The sequence below is a fragment of the Pollicipes pollicipes genome, unplaced genomic scaffold (assembly GCF_011947565.3).
Source record: "Pollicipes pollicipes isolate AB1234 unplaced genomic scaffold, Ppol_2.1 Scaffold_6052;HRSCAF=7182_pilon_pilon_pilon, whole genome shotgun sequence".
NCBI classification, from domain to species: Eukaryota; Metazoa; Arthropoda; class Thecostraca; order Pollicipedomorpha; family Pollicipedidae; genus Pollicipes; species Pollicipes pollicipes.
In genome coordinates, this window is record NW_023596805.1 from 26,193,978 (window position 1) to 26,218,663 (window position 24,686).

At 50.9% G+C, this 24,686-nt stretch overlaps 1 protein-coding gene across 1 annotated transcript; it reads right to left on the minus strand.

The window, feature by feature from the left end:
- Positions 1-1,172: 1,172 nt before the first annotated feature.
- On the minus strand, positions 1,173-22,172 carry LOC119104601 (putative sphingolipid transporter spinster homolog 1). The gene is made up of 12 exons (XM_037228323.1): positions 22,063-22,172; positions 9,691-9,917; positions 8,545-8,688; positions 7,627-7,737; positions 6,967-7,129; positions 6,238-6,388; positions 5,370-5,561; positions 4,199-4,318; positions 3,912-3,985; positions 3,215-3,299; positions 2,419-2,616; positions 1,173-1,595 (listed from the first exon to the last, which is right to left on the minus strand). Exons 1-12 carry the CDS (start codon positions 22,072-22,074, stop codon positions 1,522-1,524), a joined length of 1,551 nt encoding a protein of 516 aa, XP_037084218.1. The 5' UTR covers positions 22,075-22,172; the 3' UTR covers positions 1,173-1,521.
- Between the last annotated feature and the right edge of the window lie 2,514 nt (positions 22,173-24,686).

The window sequence follows — 24,686 nt, forward strand, 5'->3', positions numbered from 1 at the left end:
CCAAAAGTTGTTGACGGACAGAAACGGTGATTTGTACGGATGCGGAGTTCAATGTGAAATGCTTCTACTCGTGCGCACCAGAACCTTGCGCACACGCTGTCGTTGGGGACACTATCAGCTGGCAACGTCAATCTCGTGTCGGCCGACATGACCTTTCATGACCTTCAACATGACATGACCTTCAAATCACCCGCTGGCAGCGCAGTGCTGCGGCCGGCCAGCCCATAAAATCATGGATAAATAAGGCGGTCGGGGCAAAACGACTAACAACACAGGTTAACGATTGTAACTGTGTGCATTCCATGGCACTGGTATGAGGCTATCAACTGCCAGTACAGCACACTCGTAAAATTTTGGTTTTGATTTTATTCTGTCGACCTCCTGCCGTATCACCCGATGGTTGCTTGTCGACTGGAAAGGGTGATTTGGCACAGATAGGCCGTTCAATTTCAAATACTCCTACTTGCACGCGGGAAGTCCAAACTGTACTGACGATGGTGTGGAATTGCTGTCGGCTGACAATGTAAATCTAACATTGGCCGATATGATCTTTTTTGTTTGCATCACCTTTTGAAAACAGAGCTGACGAGTAATGGCCACTATAAGGTAGCCCGTAAAAGGCATGGATAATAAACCCGAGGATTGCGTCTGTGTGCATTCGCTAACACTAGTTTAGGGCTATCAGCTGCCAGTACACCACGCTTGCCGGTTTTGAGGTTCGATTTTAGACCCTCGACAATGCACAGTACTGCATGCTTGAATGCCCGCCGTAACAGTGGTTTGAACAGAAACGGCGTCCAATTTTGAATACTTTAAGTCGCGCGCGATTGGTGAAGCTGTGCCCATACGATGTCATTACGGGAGCATCACTGGACGATAATGCAAATCGGTATCGGTCGTGATGACCCTTAACATCACCCCTGGACAGAGCAGAGCTCACGGCAACCAGCCTTCACGCAGAGTGATGACTATAATACGGCTCTTCGGAAAATAGTTATAAGCAAACTCGAAGATTACGACTGTTTGCATTTGATAGCACTGGTATAGGGCTATCAGCTGCTAGCGCGGCGCACTCGTAGGATTTTTGTTTCGATTTTATTTGATTGGCGACATGTCACTTAATGCTGGCTGGCTAGCTGGAGTGGTCATTAGCACAGAAACGGCGTCCAATGTGAAATAATTGTATTCGTGCGCAAAAGGTGCGATATTGCGGTAAACTCTGCGAACCGAAGGCGCCACGCCTCGGCCTGCCAGGCGGCAGGTATCAGTCTCCTCAGCCTGCCAGGCTGCAGGTGTCAGCCTTCTGAGTCTGGCAGGCTGCAGGTGTCAGCCTCCTCAGTCTGCCAGACTGCAGGTGTCGGCCCCCGCAGACAATCAGACTGCAGGTGTCGGCCACCTCAGACAATCAGACTGCAGGTGTCGGCCATCTCAGACTGTCAGACTGCAGGTGTCGGCCACCCCAGACTGTCAGACTGCAGGTGTCGGCCACCCCAGACTGCCAGACTACAAGTGTCGGCCACCTCAGTCGGGGATGCTATACAGATGTGTGTCCTCTCGGCGTAGAGCCAACGCCGTCATCAGGAACACGACCGAGCCTGGCGCAGAGAAGCGTGACGTAAGAATGACGTCACCCTGTCTGTCGGCGTGGGCACTACAGAGAGTCACCGCAAGTGAAGGCTGAATGATCTCAGTAGTTGCGCCTATTTGCGAAAGGGCGTGCACACCTCTCGTGAAACAGTGGCAAAGTAAAGCGAACCTAGATTGCTGAATATCGGACATACAGACTGTTGAATAAATTTTGGCCGTTATGCTGCGCACGACATGTTAAATATATCATGTAAAATCAACCGATGTTTTGCCATGATTTGCCAAATGTCGTCCGCTGTATGACCACTCTCCGTGGGTCGCATTCTCGGCATGCCAATTAAGGCCAGAGGTTTGCACTGATCCGATTTGCGTCAATGAAACAATCAGGTTTCTATCCGGGGATATTTTCCAGCGTGACTCCACAGATAAACGGAGAGCAGACCGTCCTGAGCATGATTCAAGTTAACGTATTTGTTGCCTCATCCCCAGCTCCTGAGGGCACAGGGTGGCTCTTTGGGCTGCCCCGTAGGAAAGTCGGCATCTGCGCCCTCCCAGTAAGCCCCAGATGTCCTGTCCTGTCCCGTCCCGTCCCGTCCCGTCCCGTCCCGTCCCGTCCCGTCCTGTCCTGTCCTGTCCTGTCCTGTCCTGTCCTGTCCTGTCCTGTCATGTCCCGTCCCGTCCCGTCCCGTCCCGTCCCGTCCCGTCCCGTCCAGTCCTGTCCTGTCCTGTCCTGTCCTGTCCTGTCCTGTCCTGTCCTGTCCTGTCCTGTCCTGTCCTGTCCTGTCCTGTCCTGTCCTGTCCTGTCCTGTCCCGTCCCGTCCCGACACTCACTGGCCAGGTACATGCCCGGGTAGAGCACGTAGAGCGCCTCCCGGTAGCCGATCGCCCGGCTGAGTCCGTCCACCGCCAGCGGCATGTTGCCGCCCACGTTATTGATGATGAAGAGGAAGATGGCCACCGTGGACGACTTGATGTCGGGCGTCACCAGCTCCACCACGATCGCCAGCACCACGCCGAACCACATCTCGGCTGCCGAGGTGGGAGGCGGAGCTGAACCACTTCAGCGATGGCAGGGAGCACGAGCTAAGCCACCTCTACAGCTACGGAGCGGCGGCCGGTAACTCTGAACATCTGCTCCTCGCGGAGGGGGGGGGGGGAGCAGGTGCACCGTCTCGTGCCGACGAGCGGTGGGGCCGGAGACCGTTTACCACGCGCAGTCTCGAAACGGAACAAATAAAGGGAAGCAGCGGAGAACAGAACGAAGGGATGCAACTGACGATACATGCCAAGTAAGTCATGCAAGTGGGAGACATAGTAAAGATGTGATGAAGTAGAAGACATAATCTGGCTTTGGTCGAAGAATCTGAACCACAGATCAAGTGCGGAAGGAAAAGAACGGTGCCACGTGAAAGTCGTTTACGCAGGGAAGCGGTTTTGTTAAAACGACTGCTGAGAGTGGACTGAAGTTGTGGTTGATGATCTTAATTAGCCTTCCCTGTCTTTCCTTCACTGATATTCATCTACCTCTTTTAAAGTTAAGCTCTCCTTGAAATTCACAAAATTCGTCGTGTTCGTCGATGAACACTCGGCCAAACACTCTTCGCTATCACCCCGCTTGTCTACGCACCAAACAGGTAGGCGGTGAGTAGGCTGACGAAGCAGCCCTGCGGAGCGAAGTACAGCGTGCCGACGGCGAAGGGGGTGGCCAGCAGCTGAGGGCGACACTCCGTTAGCGCACGCCCGGCACCACAGACGGCGTGCGCAGACGGCACGCCCGCTGGTGGCTAGAGCTAGCCTTCCAAAGCAGGGGTGACTGGTTCTTGCCCCCTTCTTCGGCGCTTCCGCTACCACTACCGTTTAACGCCATGCGCTATCAAACAGCTTTGTTCAAAGATGGCCTCAGCTAAGGTTCGGAGGGAAGGCTCTGCATTATAAGTTGGTTGTCGCTGAAATAGGCACCTTGTAGTCCATGAGGGGATATTCAAAACCATTGTCTTAAGTATAGTCTAAACCATTCCATTTCTAAGTCTAGCCGTCGGTGATCGCCAGTTTTCTTAGCGCCACAGTATTGACACGTTAGCTTCCACCTCTAGTCTGTAATGTATGCTGCAAGAATATGCCAGGTCTCCCTGAAGCAGCCTTGTTACACTACGCACTATCCGTCCCACTCCCCCTTCCCCAGCTTCGCATGTCACGATGGGTCATCATTTGAACGGAAGCCAGCGCCGTCAACACAGTGCGTGGTGCACGGCTCCGCGTGCACTACTGAAGTGCGTTTGCACCAACCCAACAACGATCCTCGAGCTGCTGGTGCTGAAACCGACCTGGCTAGCTGATAGCACCCAGACCCTGGACTTCAGGCCCAGCCTCTTGACTAGTCGGTCACTGACCAGACCACCTGCGGCAGACCACACCATCGGGTCACGCGCTGGCCAGACCGTCTGCGGCAGAACAACGGACCAGGGCCGGATTACTCGGTGTTTGACGCTTTGCAAACGCCAAACGCAAGGCTTAGATTCGGCGCACCACTCGACGCACCGCCCTTATGACGTCATCTGCCTCCAGTGTGCCGTAACGTTCAGCTGTCCGGCGCCCCTGCCGGCACACTAACCTACGGTGACCCCGATGGAGCCTCCGACCAGGCTGACCCAGGAGAGCCAGAGGCCCAGGTCGGCGGTGGGGTAGTAGGTCTGGAAGTAGAGCTGCGTGTTGGTCGACCAGCAGAACCCAGCTGGGGAGGTAACAGCGCTCGTTAGACCCTGCCACGGAACCGGCAAGGACAACAGGATCGCAACGGGCTGTCTTCTGATCCACCGTGCGAGTATGCCGACTGACTGATCCCCTACTGAAGGACTGATCCCGTACTGGCTGTCTGATCTGCCGTACTGGTATGCCGTCTAACTGATCCCGCACTGGCTGTCTTCTGATCCACCGTACGGGTATGCCGACGTGCTGATCCCATACTGGCTGTCTTCCGATCCCCGTACTGGTATGCCGACTGACTGATCCCGTACTGGCTGTCTACTGATCCCCCGTACTGGTATGCCGACTGAGTGATCCCCTACTGATGGACTGATCCCGTACTGGCTGTCTACTGATCTGTCGTACTGGCATGTCGACTGACTGATCCCGTACTGGCTGTCTACTGGTCCCCGTTCTGGTATGCCGACTGACTGATCCCGTACTGACTGTCTACTGATCCCCGTCCTGGTATGCCAACTAACTGATCCCGCACTGGTTGTTTACTGATCTGCCGTACTGGTATGCCGACTGACTGATCCCGTTCTGATTGCATGATTTTAAGCCTGGCCCCGCCCCACTTGCGAGATGGATGCCGGTTCTCGCCGCTATGGCTTTGGCGCCGTAACACACTGCGAAACCAGCTCCATCTAACCAAAACAACGACATGACTTCCGCATGGCATGAGAGTGCTTTCGGCGGGGGTGCCTGGTGGGTGTCTTCCATGTCCGTGGCGAGAAGACATTTAGTTCGCGCTATATTTCCATTCAGATATCACGCAGATATCACTCAGATATCTCCCAGATATCACCCAGATATCACCCAGATATCATTAAGATATTATCCAGATATCATTGGTGCGGCGATGGCCAAAGAAGGGAACCGGCTGTTCTGAACTGAGTGGATATCGCGGTTGTCGCCCCGTCCTCCACTTGGGACCATGAAGCAGAGCCTCCGCCCGGCCTGCCCAGGACACCGCTAGATGCCGCCTCTGTGGTCGCTTAGCGTCAGTGTCCACACGCAGAAGTCCGTCTCGCGCTTACCGGTGTGCCTCATCGAGGCGCCGAGCAGCAACAGCAGAATGCTGGGCTGGAGGAACACCCTGACCTTGTCGGCAGCCAGCTGGCACCAGCGGCCGCCGACCCACCGGCCACCACTGCGACTGGAAGGGGTGGCAGGCCGGCCCTCAGCGGCGTCGCCAGCAGGCGGCTCGCTGGAGACGCTCCCCGGACTCCCTGCGACAGTGACACACCCCGCTCCAGAGCAACAGCGGCATGCCTCGCTCCACAGCGACAGTGACACACCCCGCTCCAGAGCGACAGCGGCACGCCTGCTCAAGAGCAACAGCGGGGCGCCTGCTCCACAGCGACAGTGACACACCCGCTCCAGAGGGACAGCGGCACGCCTCGCTCCAGAGCGACGGTGACACGCCCGCCCCAGAGCGACAGCGGCACGCCTCGCTCCAGAGAGACAGCGACACGCAGTGCTGCAGAGCGAAGCATCGGGCAGCGGCTCAACAATGACACGCCATTGGGCTCTCCGCTCCAGTTTCACGCAAGAGGAGCATTGCCAGAATGACGACACGTGCATACACGCCTTCACTCCATGTTGGTGTGAGAACTGACGCCAGACACAACCAGCAAAAGGTGCGAAATAATGGATATTGTTCCCTCGCCGTCGTCACCGTAAAGCTCTGTCGAAAACACGGCGTGCTCCCAAACACAAAGTAGAGCCCCAACAGCAATTCATTTTTTCACAAAAAAACCCTTCAGCATAATGAAACAAACCCTCGACCAAATGCTCGACCACTAGTTTCAAGTGATTAAACGGGTGAGCCGAATGGCAGGATGGGCCGCTGTCAGCCCACCGTCGCCAATCGCTCCACGTTCGTTGCGCGCTACGTCGACGCACTCAGCTGGTAGACGCCGTCGCCGACCGCTTCCCCCGCCAGGTGCGTCAGCTGACGCCGAGCCGGGCCGGCCCGCGGGTCATGGGCCAGCAGGTGCAGGCAGGTGATCACGACGCCGGGCATGGCGGCCACGTAAAACGCCCAGCGCCAGCCCTGCCAGTGACGAAGTGCCATGCAGGTACACGGGGCCGACTGAGCCTTTATTGTGGAGCATCGTCGGGCCGGGCGGTGTGCTCATGCTTTTAAGACATATTTCGGTATTCTACGAACGCGTTATCTAAGCAAAAAAACGTCGAAAGGCCAACTCGGGCATGACGGTGGATTACCATGACTATATGATCATGGGTGTGATTAGAGCTACATGGTCATGAATTAAAAGATCACGTCTGGAGAACACTTCCCGATTACTCTCCACTGCTGGGCGTCCGTCCGGTTTATGTTAGGCCTGCCCTCACGCGTCGGCTAGAGCCCGAGGTCACCGGGGTCAGCTCCATCAGCTCCGGGACCGCGACCCCCGGCGACGGGAAGGCACATATGGCGTCGTCAGGCAGCTACCACACACCACCATTTGACTCCCAGTCTTTGCATGCGGCAAGAGGTTCGCCCAAAGAACGTTTGACGTCAGAAAACGAAAACCATAAACAACAGACGGATCGGAAGTTCACGACACTAGAAGGTTGTCGCTCCAAAAACCAAGCATGGGATCGATTTTCAGAGCCAAGCGAAGCTACCTTGCCCATGATGTCAGCAGCCGTCACGTAGTTTCCGACCACGTACGAGATACCGTAGCCGAAGTAGATGCCCCAGGTGAAGATGGCGATAGCCATACCGCGCAGCTGCGGCGGGAAGTGGTCCGAGATCATGCCGGTGCTGAGCGGCGAGAAGCCGGCCTCCCTGGGACAAGTGGGTCAGCTGCTGAGCTCGGAGGTAGACTGAGCTCGGAGGTAGACTGAGCTCGCAGGGGTGCTGGTGGAAGGGCCGGGTGCTGAGCTAGGAGGTACTGAGGGAGGGGCGCTGACGGAAGGGGCCGGGTGCCGAGCTAGGAGGTAGTGAGGTAAAGGCGCTGACGGAAGGATCAGGTTTTGAGCTAGGAGGTAGCGAGACAGGGGCGCTGACTGAAGGATCAGGAGCTAATCCAAAATTTACGTAGGCAGGGCGCAGACGCAAAGACCTAAGTGAGGAAGAAATGACGGCTAATTTGCGATCGAAGCGAAGACAACGAGACGCGAAAGGCTGTCTGTAAGGCATTGCTTGCAGTATAGTAATATCATAAGGTCATATATTATACACCATTTTTCCTGAAGTGAGAGCTTTTTCTTGACCAAATCAAGACCTATATCGCCGCCCTGCATCCCATCCATGCGGGCCGACCAGAACAGCCGGAACCTTACCCAGCAGCCGTCAGCATTCTAAGGACGACCAGGTGCCAGTACTGAGTAGAGAATCCCATCATGAGCGTAGACACGGTCAGCAGAAGCAGGCTGAATGCCAGCAGCCGTTGCCTGCAGGTGTAAACTGGATGTCAAGACAAGCAGGATGGACATAACAGAGAGCTGCGCTGCAAAACTTTAGATACCGTTTTTTTAAAATTAATTCCTCGAAGTTTCGGTCCTCTTTAAGTCAGTAAGCATTACGCTCCGTTGATATTGCACTGACGGGTGGAACGTGCTGCCTGCTGCATACCAAGCTTGATATGGCCATCCCTGAACTGTGCACAGACCAATACTGACGGGTGGAACGTGCTGCCTGCTGCATACCGAGCTTGATATGACCATCCCTGAACTGTGCACAGACCAATACTGACGGGTGGAACGTGCTGCCTGCTGCATACCGAGCTTGATATGACCATCCCTGAACTGTGCACAGACCAATACTGACGGGTGGAACGTGCTGCCTGCTGCATACCGAGCTTGATATGGCCATCCCTGAACTGTGCACAGACCAATACTGACGGGTGGAACGTGCTGCCTGCTGCATACCGAGCTTGATATGACCATCCCTGAACTGTGCACAGACCAATACTGACGGGTGGAACGTGCTGCCTGCTGCATACCGAGCTTGGGACTGCCATCCCTGAACTGTGTACAGACCAATACTGACCGGTAGAACCTGCTGCCTGCTGCATACCAAGCTTGGTGCAACCAAGCTTGGTCGAATGAAGCCGTCCTTGACCTAGTGACACATCCTAGATCAACCCAGCTATTCCAAACAAGTTGAGCGCATTCCTGGCGTTTGAGATCATCCCCAGTCTCCTGAGGTCGTGTCCGCCCCGTTGAGACCGTCCCTGACCTGTTGCGCCCTCTTCTGACCTGTTGAAGGAGTCCGCCAGGGCCCCGAACACAAGGCCGGCCACGGTGAAGACGCCGATGAAGGCGGGCCCGGCCAGCAGCTGGTACTGGAACCCCAGGCCCGTGTATGTCCACTCGCACGTGCCCTGGCTCCGCTCCGTACAACTGGAAGCCGAAACACCAATCAACGCAGACCATTCCTTTCTTTCATGTCTTTCTTTCCTTCATCTTTTTCTTACTTTCGTTTTTTCTTTCAATTTCCAGACCATTTCTGACCTGGAAATTGTAGTTTGAGCCCTCTACACAATGAATTGCGATGAGAAAATCAAAGGAACTTTCCATCCCCATATAAGTTCATGGTTTCTCTGGCGTTGGAAAATAGCGGCTCTTGTAGATATTATTGCACATTTGTAAGCAGAGGATATAAGTCACGGCGTATTGTACTGTATGCTGGCTTAACTTGCAGCTAGATTTTCTTACTTGCAGTCCATACATTATCTTGCGCATGGAGGGGAGGTTTTTACCAGAAGGTAAACGATGGGTAATAGGAGGGGGAGGGGGGGGGGGGGGGTGAGAGCATGGTGCTACGCCTAGGTATGGTAGCAAATTATGTTCTGTCCTTTGCTTTAAAACGGCAAAGCAAGACACCGTCTGCTTTCTTTCGCGAGAAGTTATACGCCCGTTTTTGTTCCGCACCTCTAGCTCAGTTAGGGGTCAAACGGATCCTACCGTTATGGAACGCTACCCTTACTACAGCGTAACCAACGACCTGTAGCTCAATGTGACCAGTGCACAACCAAGTCGGCGAGGGCGGGGGTGGGAGGGAAGGGGGTTGACACGTGGAAAAAATGACGTAGATTGTTTTATGGACGGCCCTTTATTAAAATGCTGTTATGGTTCGTCAGCACTTATTGTTACCTTGGTGAATGGTGAGAGAATCACGCCTGTTCAAAATGGGAAAAGGCCGTTTGGAATGAATAACTCAAATGAAACAATCGGTAACACAGGGCTGACAGTCGGTACGGTTCCCGAGCACAGTGTAAACGTTTGCCAGGCTTCACCACGCCAACAGGTGTGATAGCTCACGACGACAGCGACTGATCAGCTCCCTGCATGCGTGCAGGTACATACGTCTCAGAACAACCATAGATTGCGTTCCTCACCCACCTGGAGTTATCAGTGAGCGTGTAGCACTCGACTACGGCTTCAGTGACACCATCGCGTTCCACGCAGCCGATGTCGCCGTAGTGGATCTCCTGCGCCATCTTTCGGCTGACAATGCCGGGCAGGAAGTGGGACAGCTCGCCGGTGATGTAGGTGGCGGTCATCAACGCCAGGTGGCACCACCGGTACCACCGCCACTCAGATAGGCGGCGCAGTTTCATCGCTCGATGCTGGAACGGTGGACCAGACGAGTGCGTGTGTGAGGTGTGGGCTCCTAGCAGCAGGGACAGGACCAGCTGAGGTGTGGGCTCGGAACAGCAGTGACAGGACCAGCGGAGGTGTGGGCTCGGAGCAGCAGGGACAGGACCAGCGGAGGTGTGGGCTCGGAGCAGCAAGGGCCGGACCAACTGAGGTGTGGGCTCGGAGCAGCAGGGACAGGACCAGCGGAGGTGTGGGCTCGGAGCGGCAGGGACAGGACCAGCGGAGGTGTGGGTTCGGAGCGGCAGGGACAGGACCAGCTGAGGTGTGGGCTCGGAGCAGCAGGGACAGGACCAGTGGAGGTGTGGGCTCGGAGCAGCAGGGACAGGACCAGCTGAGGTGTGGGCTCGGAGCAGCAGGGACAGGACCAGCTGAGGTGTGGGCTCGGAGCAGCAGGGACAGGACCAGCGGAGGTGTGGGCTCGGAGCAGCAGGGACAGGACCAGCTGAGGTATGGGCTCGGAGCAGCAGGGACAGGACCAGCTGAGGTGTGGGCTCGGAGCAGCACGGCCCGGACCAGGCTGGATTCATCCGCTTGCGTTGTAGCGAGCGAAGGAGGCTACATATCAGAATTCGGTCTTCGCAGCGAAAAGACTGAGTGGGGGGCACGCATGCAGCCTGGGTGTTCTATCGGGGAGCGGATCAGTACTGTTGATGTACTGATATGTCGATGCAGAGTCCAAAAAACCCACGCAAGGCTCTCAGGTACTGGGGAAGGGGATGCGACGCCGCCGGAGCTGCTTTGGTTACACCTTTGGTGGCAGAGAACTTCAACAGGTGGGATTATCGCTGCTGCTCCGGACCCGAGCCTTTCGCCACCTTATGACGCACAGCCATCACGAGCCTTGGGTCGGATGCCAGCTGCCGTTGTCCAGTGGGACAAGACTGAGGATGTGACCTCCGCCAACTCGGGACCCTGACTTATTTGAGCGTAACCACCGCATGCCGTGCGATCCTCTTTACCTGCAAACATCTCTCATTGCTTTCATTCTGCGGGAAAAGGGTACTGACGAACTTGTTGTTTTGATCTCCATGTAACAGACCTGCAGACACAGATCACAAGTATGTCATCAAGCTATTTGTTCGACACGTGCAGTTATATCATCAAGCTATTTGTTCGACACGTGCAGTTATGTCATCAAGCTATTTGTTCGACACGTGCAGTTATGTCATCAAGCTATTTGTTCGACACGTGCAGTTATGTCATCAATCTATTTGTTCGACACGTGCAGTTATGTCATCAAGCTATTTGTTCGACACGTGCAGTTATGTCATCAAGCTATTTGTTAGACACGTGCAGCTATGTCATCAAGCTATTTGTCCGACACGTGCAGTTAGTCATCAAGCTATTTGTTCGACACGTGCAGTTATGTCATCAAGCTATTTGTTCGATACTTGCAGTTATGTCATCAATATATTTGTTCGACACGTGCAATTATGTCATTAAGCTATTTGTTCGGCGCGTGCAGTTATGTCATCAAGCTATTTGCCCGACACGTGCAGTTATGTCATCAAGCTATTTGTTCGACACGTGCAGTTATGCCATCAAGCTGTTTGTTCGACACGTGCAGTTATGTCATCAAGCCATTTGTTCGACATGTGCAGTTTGGAGGATAACTGCGCTGGAAAATCTAACGACGCTGAAAGGCGTCAGGACCACCGCGTCTCCCCAGGCTTCCGATTGATTCGCCGCCGCGTCGCACTACGGCAATTAACACGACAGTAAAAGGTCTTGTAGTTTTTTACCTGCAGTAACCGACCCCCTGAAATATGGATCTGAAATTTGGACGCTGCACTCAGTGAATCTTCTGACACATGCTTTTGAAAATGCTTGCAAACAAATGTGTCTGTGGTGTATGCCAGAGCAAATGCCCAGTATTTGGAAATAAAACCGCTCTAAACGCTCCAACGCAAATGGTGTTACGGGGTGTTAGTAATCTAAACGCGGCCCTGACAAAAACTGAAATAGAGCGATACAATAATATACATAGGTAGATGGGATTGCCCGTGGTGCTTGAGCTGAGTTTGAACGAAAAACCAATACAAAGACAAACGCACACCCATGCAAAGATCGCGAGATTGCCAAAATATCTTGAGATCTTAATCCAAGGAGGAGCCCAGCCATCACTGGGCGCCGGCTCTAAAAGCATCAATGGTACGCTAACGGGCTTGTTTATTCATTCAACTCGAGCTATCACATCAAATTACCCAACAGTTGCCATCTGTCCAAACACCGGCCATTGCGGTGTCAGGCGCCGACGCCGCCTGTGATACCACACTGTCCAAAATATAAGCAAATCGAATGACAACTTAAACTGTTTATAAATGTCCGCTGTGCCATATCTGCGGGTATATGTAAGCAATCCAAGTTCATCTTTGGTCTGTCAACTAGAAGAGCCCGTCCCTCTTTCTCAGCGACACAAAAGCAAGATTGAAGGCACCGAGTCACACGGCATGCGTAAAAAGCCAAATGGTGTGAAAATGGAATTTGCGCAATTGGGCAGCAACTGCAACAATGAACATTGCGTTTCGGGACAGATGAAATTGCGAAGCACTTCGGATCTATTTCACTCACACATCACAGGGCCCTACGTTAAAGTAAGACACAGTGGTGTAGTTTGGAATATAGCGGAAAAAACCAGCTAAACGTAATTTTAAAATAGACCAACAGGGAAGCTAAGGAAATTAAGTTAAGTTAAGGAAATTCAATCGGGGAGGCGACACCGGCGACCGGACGGGACGGCGACTAGGAGGGGGGGGGGGGGGGGGGGGGGGAGGAAAGAGGGAGGGAAGGGGTAGGTAGAGATGCCCACCCGCAATGCACACTTTTTAGAGATGAGTTGAGGTCCTGGTTGTTATGCTGCATCAGCCTGCTGCTGTTCTATCATTGATACCGATTGTCAAAGAGGCGACCTGCAGATCCCGAAATCTATTTATGCGCGTAGGAGCCATCTGCATTAACGAGGCGGAATTCCAGCAGGCAGTTTGGTTCACCGGGGAAGGATCAGCCTGCACATTTAACATGCTGAAATATTTAAAACATGACCTCAGCCCAAGCCAGTCAGAATTTGCAAATCGAATGTTCGGCCCATGAGTTCTAAATTTCTCACGGCCTGGATGTCGCCGACTTCGGTACAAGAGACGAGTTTTGTTGCAACGTTTTGGAAAAAAACCTCGTAGGCTTCCAACACTGCCAAAAACGTTGTTACGGCATTCCTAAGGCAGGGATTTCTCCTGTGCAAATGTATTTAGTCACGAAAAAAGTTTTTTTTTCTTGGGTACTAACTTGTTCCTCACCATACGCAACCACACTGATCCGTTTTTATATGTGGGACGAAGGAAGCGGCCTTTCTTAGTCACTTGCATAAATATGTGGTAGGCGTTTGGCGTAATCCAAGTCTTAAGAAATATACGTGCTGCATATAATACTGGTGTCTCATGCAGCTTTTGTAAATTTACCACTTTTAGGTCACCTGATACAGCATTATTGTTGCTTTAATTTTTTTTCAACGTTACCTGTATTTCTGTTATCACCATTATTATGTTATTTCCCTCACAGGTATATTAAGTGTCCACATCCCAAAATAAATACTTTCCCAACTTCCAAACGTGTACCTCTCCGGATTAGGAAAGCGTAGAGCAATGGTTTTTCGCTGTATGCATTCAAACATATCAGAAAATGAAAAACAAGTTACGTTACACGTAGATTAGAAAATGTGGAGATGGCTCTACATTCGAAGAGCTGTCTTATTTTTCGCCGCCTGAATTTAAGACGCCGCACTTGAATTTGCAGTCGGAATTTGGGCCCCAAAGTAGCATCACATGGAAAATGTGACAACGATGCTTTAGTGTTTCTATTTCTCTGTCCATTCGCCTGGTTCAGCGGCAATTAGCCTGCCAGAGAGCAAAACGATTGCTTTCACGGGGACATGCGCTATGCTGTTAAGGCCTGCTTAGTGAAAAATGGTTGAGAGGAAGCTTTTCATGTGGCGGAGTTTCTGACCTTTAAATGCACAGAACAGTTAATCAAACGGTTTATCCAGAGACTTGATGTCACTGGCTCCTGCACCAGAAGGCCAGCGGGTGGTTGCCTCAGGACAGCGCAGTCCGAAGGCCAGATGGGTGAAGTGAAGGATATGACCGGCTCTCTAGAAGAGCAGCATGGAACCCACCTGAGGCAGCGTGTTTTTCCTATGTCTATGTGGTGCCACGCTGATACAAACTGACTGCAATCAAAGATCGAAAATCGAAAGTTTTGGAGCCCTGCTTAGCCGCACCACGTTCAGCTGATCACATTCAAAACTGGTTTCACTGTATGAGCAGTTGAGCCATAAAATGCTGCCAAACATAGTAGCTTTAATCATGATAGCTATAAGTAGGTGACAGAAACAGGTGCTACAAACTATACTACATCGGTGCTGACGTCACAGATCGGTGGTGACAAAGTTCGTTTCCAATGTCGCTAAGATCAGTGCTTTTCACAGATTTTTCTGCCAAGATTCACTTCACATACCAAACAGTATAAAATACCAAATAACTAGGTTTATTACTAGTCGTAAGAATCGTGGCTGGCCACAGCATCTTGCGACGAACGTGTTTAATTTGCTGCGCACCGTTTAAATCGTCGTGTCATTTGAGACCGTGTGATATCGGCAAATAAAGGGCCTCAGGGATGCAATTTTGCAAAATGCGTTGGGCTGAGGGATGGAAGGGCAAGAGGAAGGGGGTGCAGGAAGAAAAATGACTTAGCATGCCTCCGAGATGCACTCAAAGCAGTTTTCTCCCCAGACTTGCAGCTGGATGTAGTTTCTCAAAATTAGTTTTTGCGGGCTGAACTCCCAACTTAAGATAATGAAAAATAACGGGTAAGATGATAACCAAATTTAGGAAACGGCATCCCTGGTTAGGAGGTACAATCTTGCCCCTCCCCCCCCCCCGCCAGCTGAATAGGAAATTATGCGCCATTAGGCTGGTTATGTTAAGTACGCCTTTATCTGATAGTTCTGTAATGTGAGTCTCAGCCCTCATTCAGTGTTTGATGGCTAGCTAATAAAACTTAAGTGCAAATGAACTCCCGAAACGAAGCTGTTCGATAGTTATGTCGCATTGCGTTTAGTCTATCTTTGCTTTTGTGGTTTATTGCATTTAGAGATATATTGCAACTGTTTCTGAAAGATCTGACTCCAGGTGATACTTCAGACGGTTCCATTTCGTTGGTGACAAAAAAGTCCCTTTTTCAGCCCTGGGGGAGTCCCGGTACGCGAAAACAACACTGCGTGGAAGCCTCTCACCACAAAACACCCGCTACCCAAAACGGAAAAGATGACGAACCGCGATGAACTTAGGCCACAGCGAGGCGTCAGTTTCACCTCCCCACACGTATTTGTTTTCTTAAGGGATGTTAAAAGCCTGGCGTCGCTTTTGCCGCTTCAGCATCGAAACGGGTGCAACAGGCTCGGAAAAGTCACCCGCTGTGAGAGATGGCGCGGTAGAAGTGAAGTTCACCAACGGCACAGATTCGACATAATAACAAACACTTAAATAATAGACAGGAGGCGTTAGGCAATGGAACTTAAGACGAAAAGAAAGACATTGCAGTAAGTTATTAGCTTAAGTGCTGAACACCACCCATGGTCATGGTATAGCATGCGTATGGTCATACAATTGATGTGGGGTAAGTTACATTACCGTGCGTTTCATCTTTCCTTCATTTCTTCCACATAAGAACACATAATACATGCATGCAAATGTGATCCACTACATATCCTACATATGTTCTTATGAGCATATGATTGGGAGCGAACAAGGATTTTGCTGTGGGGTAGGAGGCAATACTAAGGGTGTAAACTTCTGTAAATGATTCGGGGGGGGGGGGGAGGGCGAGCCGAGAACCTGACAACCGGTGGCATACCTTACCCTCGCCCCTCATTTCTGTTGATTTCTTAACGGGTTTATTTCACTTTAATTTGGTGAAAGACAATGCATCAAATTTTGCGTTATTTCAAAAAGAAGTCTCATTCAAGCAGCATAGTAGTCACGCAGGGGAGGTTTCAGAGAGGGGAGGGGGAGACTGGAGACACGAGCCCATTCTGATCGAAAAGGCCTCTCTAGAAGCCTTATTGAGGTGCTGAAGGCACTCCTCCGTGACGGCCACGAGCGGCGGCACGTACTCGGGGATGTGGGGGACGGAAATGAGGTCAGTCATGAAGGACTTAGCATAGCCCCGTACCACGGGGCTTCCCAGCTTGACTTTCAATCCTTTGCGCGTGCTATGGCTCCAGGTGTGCGAAGCTTTACGAGGGAAGGAGGTGTTCCAGTCAGGGATACACAAACTCCCCGAACTGTCTGCTGCAAAATACCCGTGAATAGCCATCTGTCTCATCACTATTCGTGTCATTAAAAATGCTCCTAAAACATATTAATCACTCGTTTTCGTGGCCATGTGTCCCTTTTCTCATAATTTTTAAGGAGAACAGCTAACGCGGAGGTGCATTTTAGCAGTCTGATCGTTTAAATCCAAAGAAGGAATGCAAATCAAAACAAAAACAGATCTGGATAGCTCAATATAGTGAGCACATTCTTTTCGAAGCATTAATAACGATACCACCATAGCCACATTTACATGTGTATGTATCCATCACTGCAGGCTTTCGTAATTTGATCTGTGATCTTGAATAACGAAATGGCGGTAACGCAGCGGAATAAATTGATTCATTTTAAGCCTAAGATATCTCATACGCCTGTGATGCAATGCAAATCATATATGTTGTTGATCATGCTGCCTGGCTCTGTTCGAGGATGGCGTACGGAGCATAACAACGCTGATGTGAACTGCATGTCATGTTCACTGACGGCAAAAGTTGTTAGGCGATGAAGCATCTGTTCATGTGGTCATAGCGAACAAGGCTACACAAAGCGCCCAACCAGGCCGCTCAGCAAAGACAGATTGCGCCGAGCGGCGCCGCCTTCTGGAATAATGCCAGTGTATCTAAAATGGTTTAGAAGTGATGCTTCACCAGTAGCTGATTGCAACCCCGCACACCATCCGCCACTAACTACAAAAACAGCATTTTGTGGGGCCACGGTTCCACCACCATGTACACATATCTGTTACCGTTTATAGGCCAAAGTTCACCCTGAAACATGCGACCTATGTAGCCACCATGCATCTGTGATGTAGCAACCATTCACCTTCTAACACGGTGACAGGCTTCAAACTTGGCCTGCCGTCGATAGCGCTGAAGCGACAGCTACACAGCACAACACGACACTGACACCCCACGGCAAGCTCACGATGTGGCAATCCACAAAACGTTTTGCTATGCCGGTTGGTTAGATTTCCAAACGTTTTATGCGCTGCGTTTGAAGCACCGGCCTGAAGTTACGGGGCTGGGAGCACATTGCCTCGTGCACAGACTTTCAAACCACATATACGGACGGCTCGAGAGCGGAGACGGGAGAAGGGTCTGTGTCTGCAAACGGCCAAGTCATCAAGTCATTTTCGTTGCCAAAAGCGCCTCTGTGCACACGTCTGAGCTCGTCGTCATAAATAAGGCCCTTTGTTGCATCGAAGTTGGCGAAGACAGCGTACACATGATCCTCTCCGACTACTTGAGCAGCTTATCGGCTTTGACAGCTCTCAACTCGCCGTGTTCCATTATACAGGACATTTTGATTGGCCTGACAGCGTTGGATCGTGCGGGCAAAACCGTCGTGCTATGTTGGATACCCAGCCACGTGGGTATCGCAGGTAGTGAGGTGACAGACGCGGCGGCAAAACGAGCAGCGGGCTCACCTTGCACTCGCACTGTGCCCCTGCCGACCAGAAACTTTTGCCACAGCATCACGACACTTATCAAAGGAAAATGGCAACGTTTATGGTAAGCCACCGCGAACAGTAAGTTGAAAGCTGTTGAGCCCCAGTTAGGCTATGACCGCCGAGCTCACGCGACGCGAGACGAGAAGAAAAGGTCGTTTGCAGGGTACAAATTGGTCACCCGCACGCGTCACACGGCTATTCTCTGTGCGGTGAGGAACGACATCACTGGCCTGGCTGCGATGCATCACTTACGGTTCACCACATTCTGTCTTCATGCCCAAATTTCAGCGAAGAGCGGTTGCGGTATTTCGAACGAGATGCTCCAGTTCTTGCATATTCAGAGACTATTGGTGACGACTCTCGCGTTCTTCTCATGACTCGGCTGTTTTCATTTTTGGCTCAGATCGGATTTCTAGCCATTTACCCACCTCGTTAGTCACTTGACTATCATGGACGGACATTGACCTCAGTAGGCGGCGCGCCCCGCAAACCCTCATCATCATCGTCATCATCAAACACGTCTCCCAAATTCCTTACATCGCTTCCTTTACGCTGCCTTCGGCCTGCCTTGTAAGCCAAAGCAAATTCAATAGGGCTGTCTCGTGTTAGCGGCCCGGAAGAAGCCCAAAGACGGCTGTAGGCAAGTAGGCAGGCTTGTGCACCCCTGGTTGTAGTGTTGGGAGATGCACTGCTCTTTACGGCGAACATATATGTTTCGTTTATCTCGGGCAGTAACCATTCGGCTACATTAACGAATCAAGTTAAGGGACCATATTCCGCGACATACTTATTTTTCTTGTCTTTGGATTTGGGTCACAGCTCCCGTGTAAAGCAATGCCATTACATTTCAGTTACGAGTTTTGTGTGTCACGTGAGTAATATGTGCCAATTTTGGTCTGGGGTTGGCATCATACCACGTTTTCAGTTCAGGTACTTCATGGCGTCAACAGTTATAATCAACGACATGAGTGTAATCAGCAATACTCAAAACATTCAATTATGATTTAAAGCTCGTGATCAATGATTTACAATCACCAATACCTGTGTGAAATTGAGGTTAAAACTAGACGGCTTCTATTAGATATAAAAGAATGCGCTGTAAACTCTATGGTAAGGGTGAATTTACTGCAAATATGGTGTAAGAAATGCATATGTTATTAATTGTACCGCCACATGCATGCTTGTTATTAATTTGTTGTTGCGCGCCTCAGGTGCGCGTAATTTTTTGCTTAATGAAAGTATGTTTTATTATACAAACCATTTTAATTTTCATGTTGGCTAGTTTTTGATCGGCGTAACGCAGTTATGAAGACCAGCCTACAAAATCAGTGTCAATTTAAATGTGCAAGACTGCGCGCTACGAAATGGTGCCACTTTCTGCTGGACACCGCTATGCACTCTTCCTTTGCAGTCTGGAAGTTTGATTTTATCCCGAGTCACTGAATTCCCTACAATTGTACAAGAAGGAAGCATTTTTTTTCAAAATACATAGACCACAGGAATCGAGATGAAGCAGAACTCCCGATGAAGATAACGGATTTCAGAGTTACCCCATAATATTGCCCGGAAATGCAAAATGGATGTCACAGACAATACCACTGCCCCCAAAAAATGATGCCATGCGGTTATCCGAGCTAAGCCGTGCGTGACTGCTTCTAGATCGCAGGTATAGGTCAAAAAGCAAAGACTCAAAATTGATAAAAGTCCAATAGATAAAATTGGAATCGGCAAAATTCAAATAGCAATAAGCCAAAATAACAAAAAGTTAACTACAAAAAGTCAAAACGATAAAACTAAAATGCAAAAAGTCAGAAGGGATGGCAGCCAAATGCATGAAAATTTAATAACAAAATGTCGGAAGGGCAACAAGTCAAATAACAAACACAAAAATATCCAAACATGAGTGCCGAATTCAAAAGATGACTATTAGAAAGTAAAAGTTAATGCCGCGAAAGTCAAAAGGGATTAAAGTCAACTGGATAACAAAGAAAAGGACAATACTTAGAAGGGAAAAAGACAGGTAAAAAAATACAAGTCAAAATGGAGGAAGTTTCTGGGAGCGCTGAAGCAACTAAGCTGACAAAATCCCTTGTCCGTGGCGCGGGGTCACTTCCAGATAAAGCTCGTGACGCTCCGTGGTCTCCGCTCAGCCATGAGGTCAGTGTCTTATTTAATTTCAGGCTGGTGCTCCTTTAGATGTCGGTATGATCCCCTGGCAGATCTGCAGGTGCCCTTTTGTTGCAGATGGATACCAGGAGGGCACAGCAGGGAAGGAGAACAGTGATCCCCTGTCAGTGAGAAGGAGGTCAAGAGCATATTTTTGGTCTTATTTTTGGGAGGCCTCTTTCATTCAAACTGGAAGCTTTATGGTCATGCCTATGTTATAAGTAATGAGACCGAGACCCCAAAACAGCTAGTAGACCCTTTTTCGTGGTAATACAAATACTACTTTTTTCATGGTAATGACGTCTTTAGTTTTTGAATCCTCATTTCTGCACCATGCTGTTTCTTGTCAACAAGAAAGATGTCTGAAGTTCAATTGAATTACGAATGAATTAAACGACGTCTTTGACTCCTTCAATGAACAAAGCTGATGTACATACTCAGTTTACCGGTTACATGATGTTACATATGGCTCGTGTGATGAGTGAACATCTACAGTGAGCGGTAAAATGTTTACTCCGAGGTGACAATGCAGTAAGGACAAGGAGCATATTGAAAACTGGTAACTTAAGTAAAATTCGTAAAATGACCGTTCGAAAATTGAGAGACCGTAGAGTGTGTCCACAAATTGCTCTCAAACTGCCCCCCACGGCAGTACTGAAAAGCCCTAAGCCAACAAAACATATATCCTCTTTTAGTGTTGTAATGCACGCAACTTAATCGCCATCGACATTTCGTGGGAGAATATGTTACATAAAACTTTTGAACAATGAGAGCGTTTCATTCTTAAAAAAGAAGTGCATGCATTGTATGACTATACCATGCTCGTGGGCAAGTGGACGCTTCTTAACCTCTGCGCCAGTTTCATGTATCGCTTCGTCACTAAGACTTTCGGACATCTGCAATATCCGCATAGCACTGATTCTGGATCCGCACGGCGGGGCAGGCAATTAGGATCTTGGCATCGCCTCTGCCCGTACAACGCTGTATGGGACAAATTTGTACAAATAAGGCGCCGTTAGAAAGTCTGTTGTGCCACATTTGTGGCGCGGCGCTGGCTACCGCAGTGCGCTACCTCCGTCCTTTGATCTTTGTATGTGACCTTGAACTTTCACTTTGACTCTGTTCACATCTGAAAACACAGACTGGAAACGCCAACGGGCGTTCTAATCGTGCTTTATTTATACGGATTAGTCCATACAGCGGCAGTGCGTCGCTACGCCGTCCTTTGACGCTGAATTTGACCCTGAATTTTGACTTTGGCTCAGATTTTTTTGGAATCTGAGGCTGTAATCGACAGCTGGCTTTCTTATGACGCCTTATTTACGCATATCCGTCACATACAGCAGTAATACGACGCCACATCGCCCTTTCACCTTGAAAATTTACTCTGAGCTTTTTCCCCGCAAACGACATTGAAGCTTGACGTCTTGATATCGCAGACTGGAATTGATAACGGGCTTTCTAATGACGCCTGATAAGGATGGATCAGCCCCATGCGGTGGTAATGTGACGCCGCCGTGTCCTTTGAACTTTAATTTGACCTTTAATTTTACTTTGATTCTAGTATTCTTTAAATCCGAGGCTGTAACAGACAACGTGCTTTTTAATGACGCCTTATTTGTAAAAATCCGTCTCATATAGCGGCAATAGGATACTACCCCGTGCTTTGACATTGGAAACTGTTTTTTTACCTTTCTTTCACTGCAATCGACCTTGAATTGTTATGCATACAGATGCGGTGCGGACTGCCTACATGGCTAGTTGACCTTTGGAGGTGGGTCTTTTCGAACAAAAATGGCTCTCATTTTTGTAATCAGCGGGCTGTATTTGGCTTAGAATCATTTTAAGCGGAATCGGTACTCGACGCTGAATTCGGACCCTTCGAATATGCTTTCATTGATGCGCTGCCAAAAGATGTCGAATTATAGCCCAATTTGCGGTTAAACGCACGCCAGAGGCCAAAATGTGCCGGACCCTAGTCATCGCCATTTCAACTGCAGCCCCTGTACCTTTATGCGTTGCTCCCTATGACGTCACAAGCACCGACGTCACAAGCACCTATGACGTCATAAGTACCGACATCATACATAGGCCACATCCATCAAACCGTACGAGCTGCACTGACGCACTTACCTCCGACGTCATAGGTCGCAACTTGTGGACAGCTGTTGGTGATGGAGGGCACAGCTCAGATGTGGGCACGTACAAGTCCTGACACCACCGCTCACCACCCGCGCGGCTGTTTATTCATCTGCCCCACGCGGACATGCTCCAGCCGCGACTCGGTCGCGCGCTCCGGGCGCTCGATAGCCGCAGTGTCGAAGACAGCCGCCAGGTGGCAGGGCGGTAGCAGTCACGGGGCCGGGCCGATGGAGCCGCGTCGCAAGATTGCGGGCGTGCCCGGGATCGTCACTCTGAATTACGGGATCATGATTGGCTGCGACATGTGTGCGGAGCCGGTGATTGGTCAATAAAGCTTACAGCATCGTCGGGATGAGACGGCGTTTGGATACATATCACCGTCCGACGTCCCCTGCGTGAGTTCGCCGCATCCTGCAAATTTCGCGATTGTTTCGTGGGTAGCGACATGCTCAATGCACGCGGAATACAATGACAGGAGGCTGGATTGCGGTGGCGGTTCGTGAGCGTACGTGTCGTCCGAAGGGGCGCTGCGAGGAGTCCCGACCCCAGGTGTGCACCCACAGCTTGTGCTTGCGGGTGCGGACTCCCCTTCAAGTGGTCTCACACCAGTGTATCATCATAGACTGATATCACGCCATTACAGTCTCTGTGTATCACCTCATATGCGGAGCTATGGTTCACACCACGGGCGAAGCGATGCACAAGCTGTTTGGATGCCATAGGGATCCTTCTGTCCATTTGTTCACCCAAACATATGATTTTGTGTAAGACTGGTGATGGAGCTGTAACTGCGACTAGCAGTGGAGTCATACCTCAGCTTCACATCCTCAGTTTATAGCGTTCATCACTCCCATCAGCATACGGCGTTTGTCATCCCTACCAGCATATAGGGTTTGGCGTCTACATGCTATGGATTACAGAGTCTCGGTCCACACCATCAGCATACACTGGTAATACAAACCCTTCCTGCTTTGCATGCGCCCTTTCAATCTTGCAGACATCTGCAGCGGAACTGGTGGGCATCTCGATCTATTTGTCACGAACATTGACTGGGAGCGGCATCCAGATAATACTGGCTCATTCCAAAATGGTTTGATACGTTATTATCGATACTAGAATATACCTCCACCAAAACAGTACATCAAACCTGTGGGGCAATACCATTTTCCAGAGCATTTGGCTGCATCTCAAGCTGCAGTACGCACGTTCCGTCCACATTGCGTACTTCTTCATCACACAAAAAAAAAACATGAAAACGGGCAACACGCAATGAGCAAAAGTCACACACCTGACATCCACTTCATTGACAAGAAGCAGAACAGTGAACGCAGGCCACATTTGTTCCGGCTCCTTTTCTCTCTTAAGGACAGTCTGCTGGAGCCGTGCTCACGAGCGCGGCGCCAGCGCACCGCCACTCTCGTGACATTAGCAGTGTGGTGTATGTTTACAGGGGCTCCTAACCGTACCAGCTGCAGCAAGACCTCGTCCCATACGTCTCCCGGAACGCCGCCACGGTGTTAAGCTCGTCTCATTTGTCTCCCCCCCCCCTTTGTGTTTAGCTCTTATCATGCGTCTCCCGGACTGCCCCCATGCTTGCTCGTCCCAGCTGTTTCTCGGACCGCACCTTTGTTAGCTCGTCCCATTTCTCTTCAGTCAACCCCCCCCCCTTCCCCTCCCCACGCCGTGTTTAGCTCGTCTCATATATTTTCCTGGTCGCCCCCCCCCCTCCCCCCCGTTTTCAACTCGTCCCACGTGTGTTTAGCTCCGGCCTTGCGTCAGGTCCGAAGCCGCGCGTACCCGGGGGCCGAGAACACGACCGGCTCCGGCCGTGTCGGGTGAGACTATGCCTTCACCTGAGCATGAGGGCGTGGCCGGGCGAGCACGAGGGCGCCGGCGATACCGTGGACCCGGCCGCCGGCGCGGTCCGGACTCCACCGCGACCCCGGATGTCTGCCTGTGGGCCCTTGGCCTCGGCGTAGACAGAAGCGGCGGTGGCGAGGGCGGATCAGTTGGGGCATTTGGAGCTGCGGTCGTAATGCGCGAGTCTTTTTTTAATCGACGTCGTCTACCTTTTTGCAGTTTGTGGGAGTGCAGTTGGCAAGACTTCAACGACGCTTTACATTAGGCTGCATGTTATGGCTGTGGCTAAGGATGGCCTTCTTGATGCACTCAGACATGCACGTCGTCCCGCGCTTCGCGTCCCCGTTCTGTTGTTGATCGGCTGCTTAGCAACAACTCCGAAATAGCTGATGACTAATGCCGGGCTTTCAGGCCGTTGTGAAGCGGGCGCGGTGTGCTGCAGTGCACCACCGAGTACCTGACCTCGGCGCAGGGTCACGTGACGGCCGCGGGGCTGGCCAGGTCACGGTGCGGGTGACCTAGAGGTGGGGCTAGGTCGTCGGGGTGTGACCGGAAGACGGCTGCTTTGCTGGCAGTCACACTCCACTAAACTCAGCACTTACAACCCCATGCTACCACCTTTTGTGTAGCGTGGTGTTAAAGAGTAGGCACAGACCTCATCGTTCGAAAATCCAACGTGTTCCTTGCCTGTGAAAATAAACGCCACCTGTAATAGTTTTTGTTCGCACTTTCTGACAGCGAAACACCGGTTTACA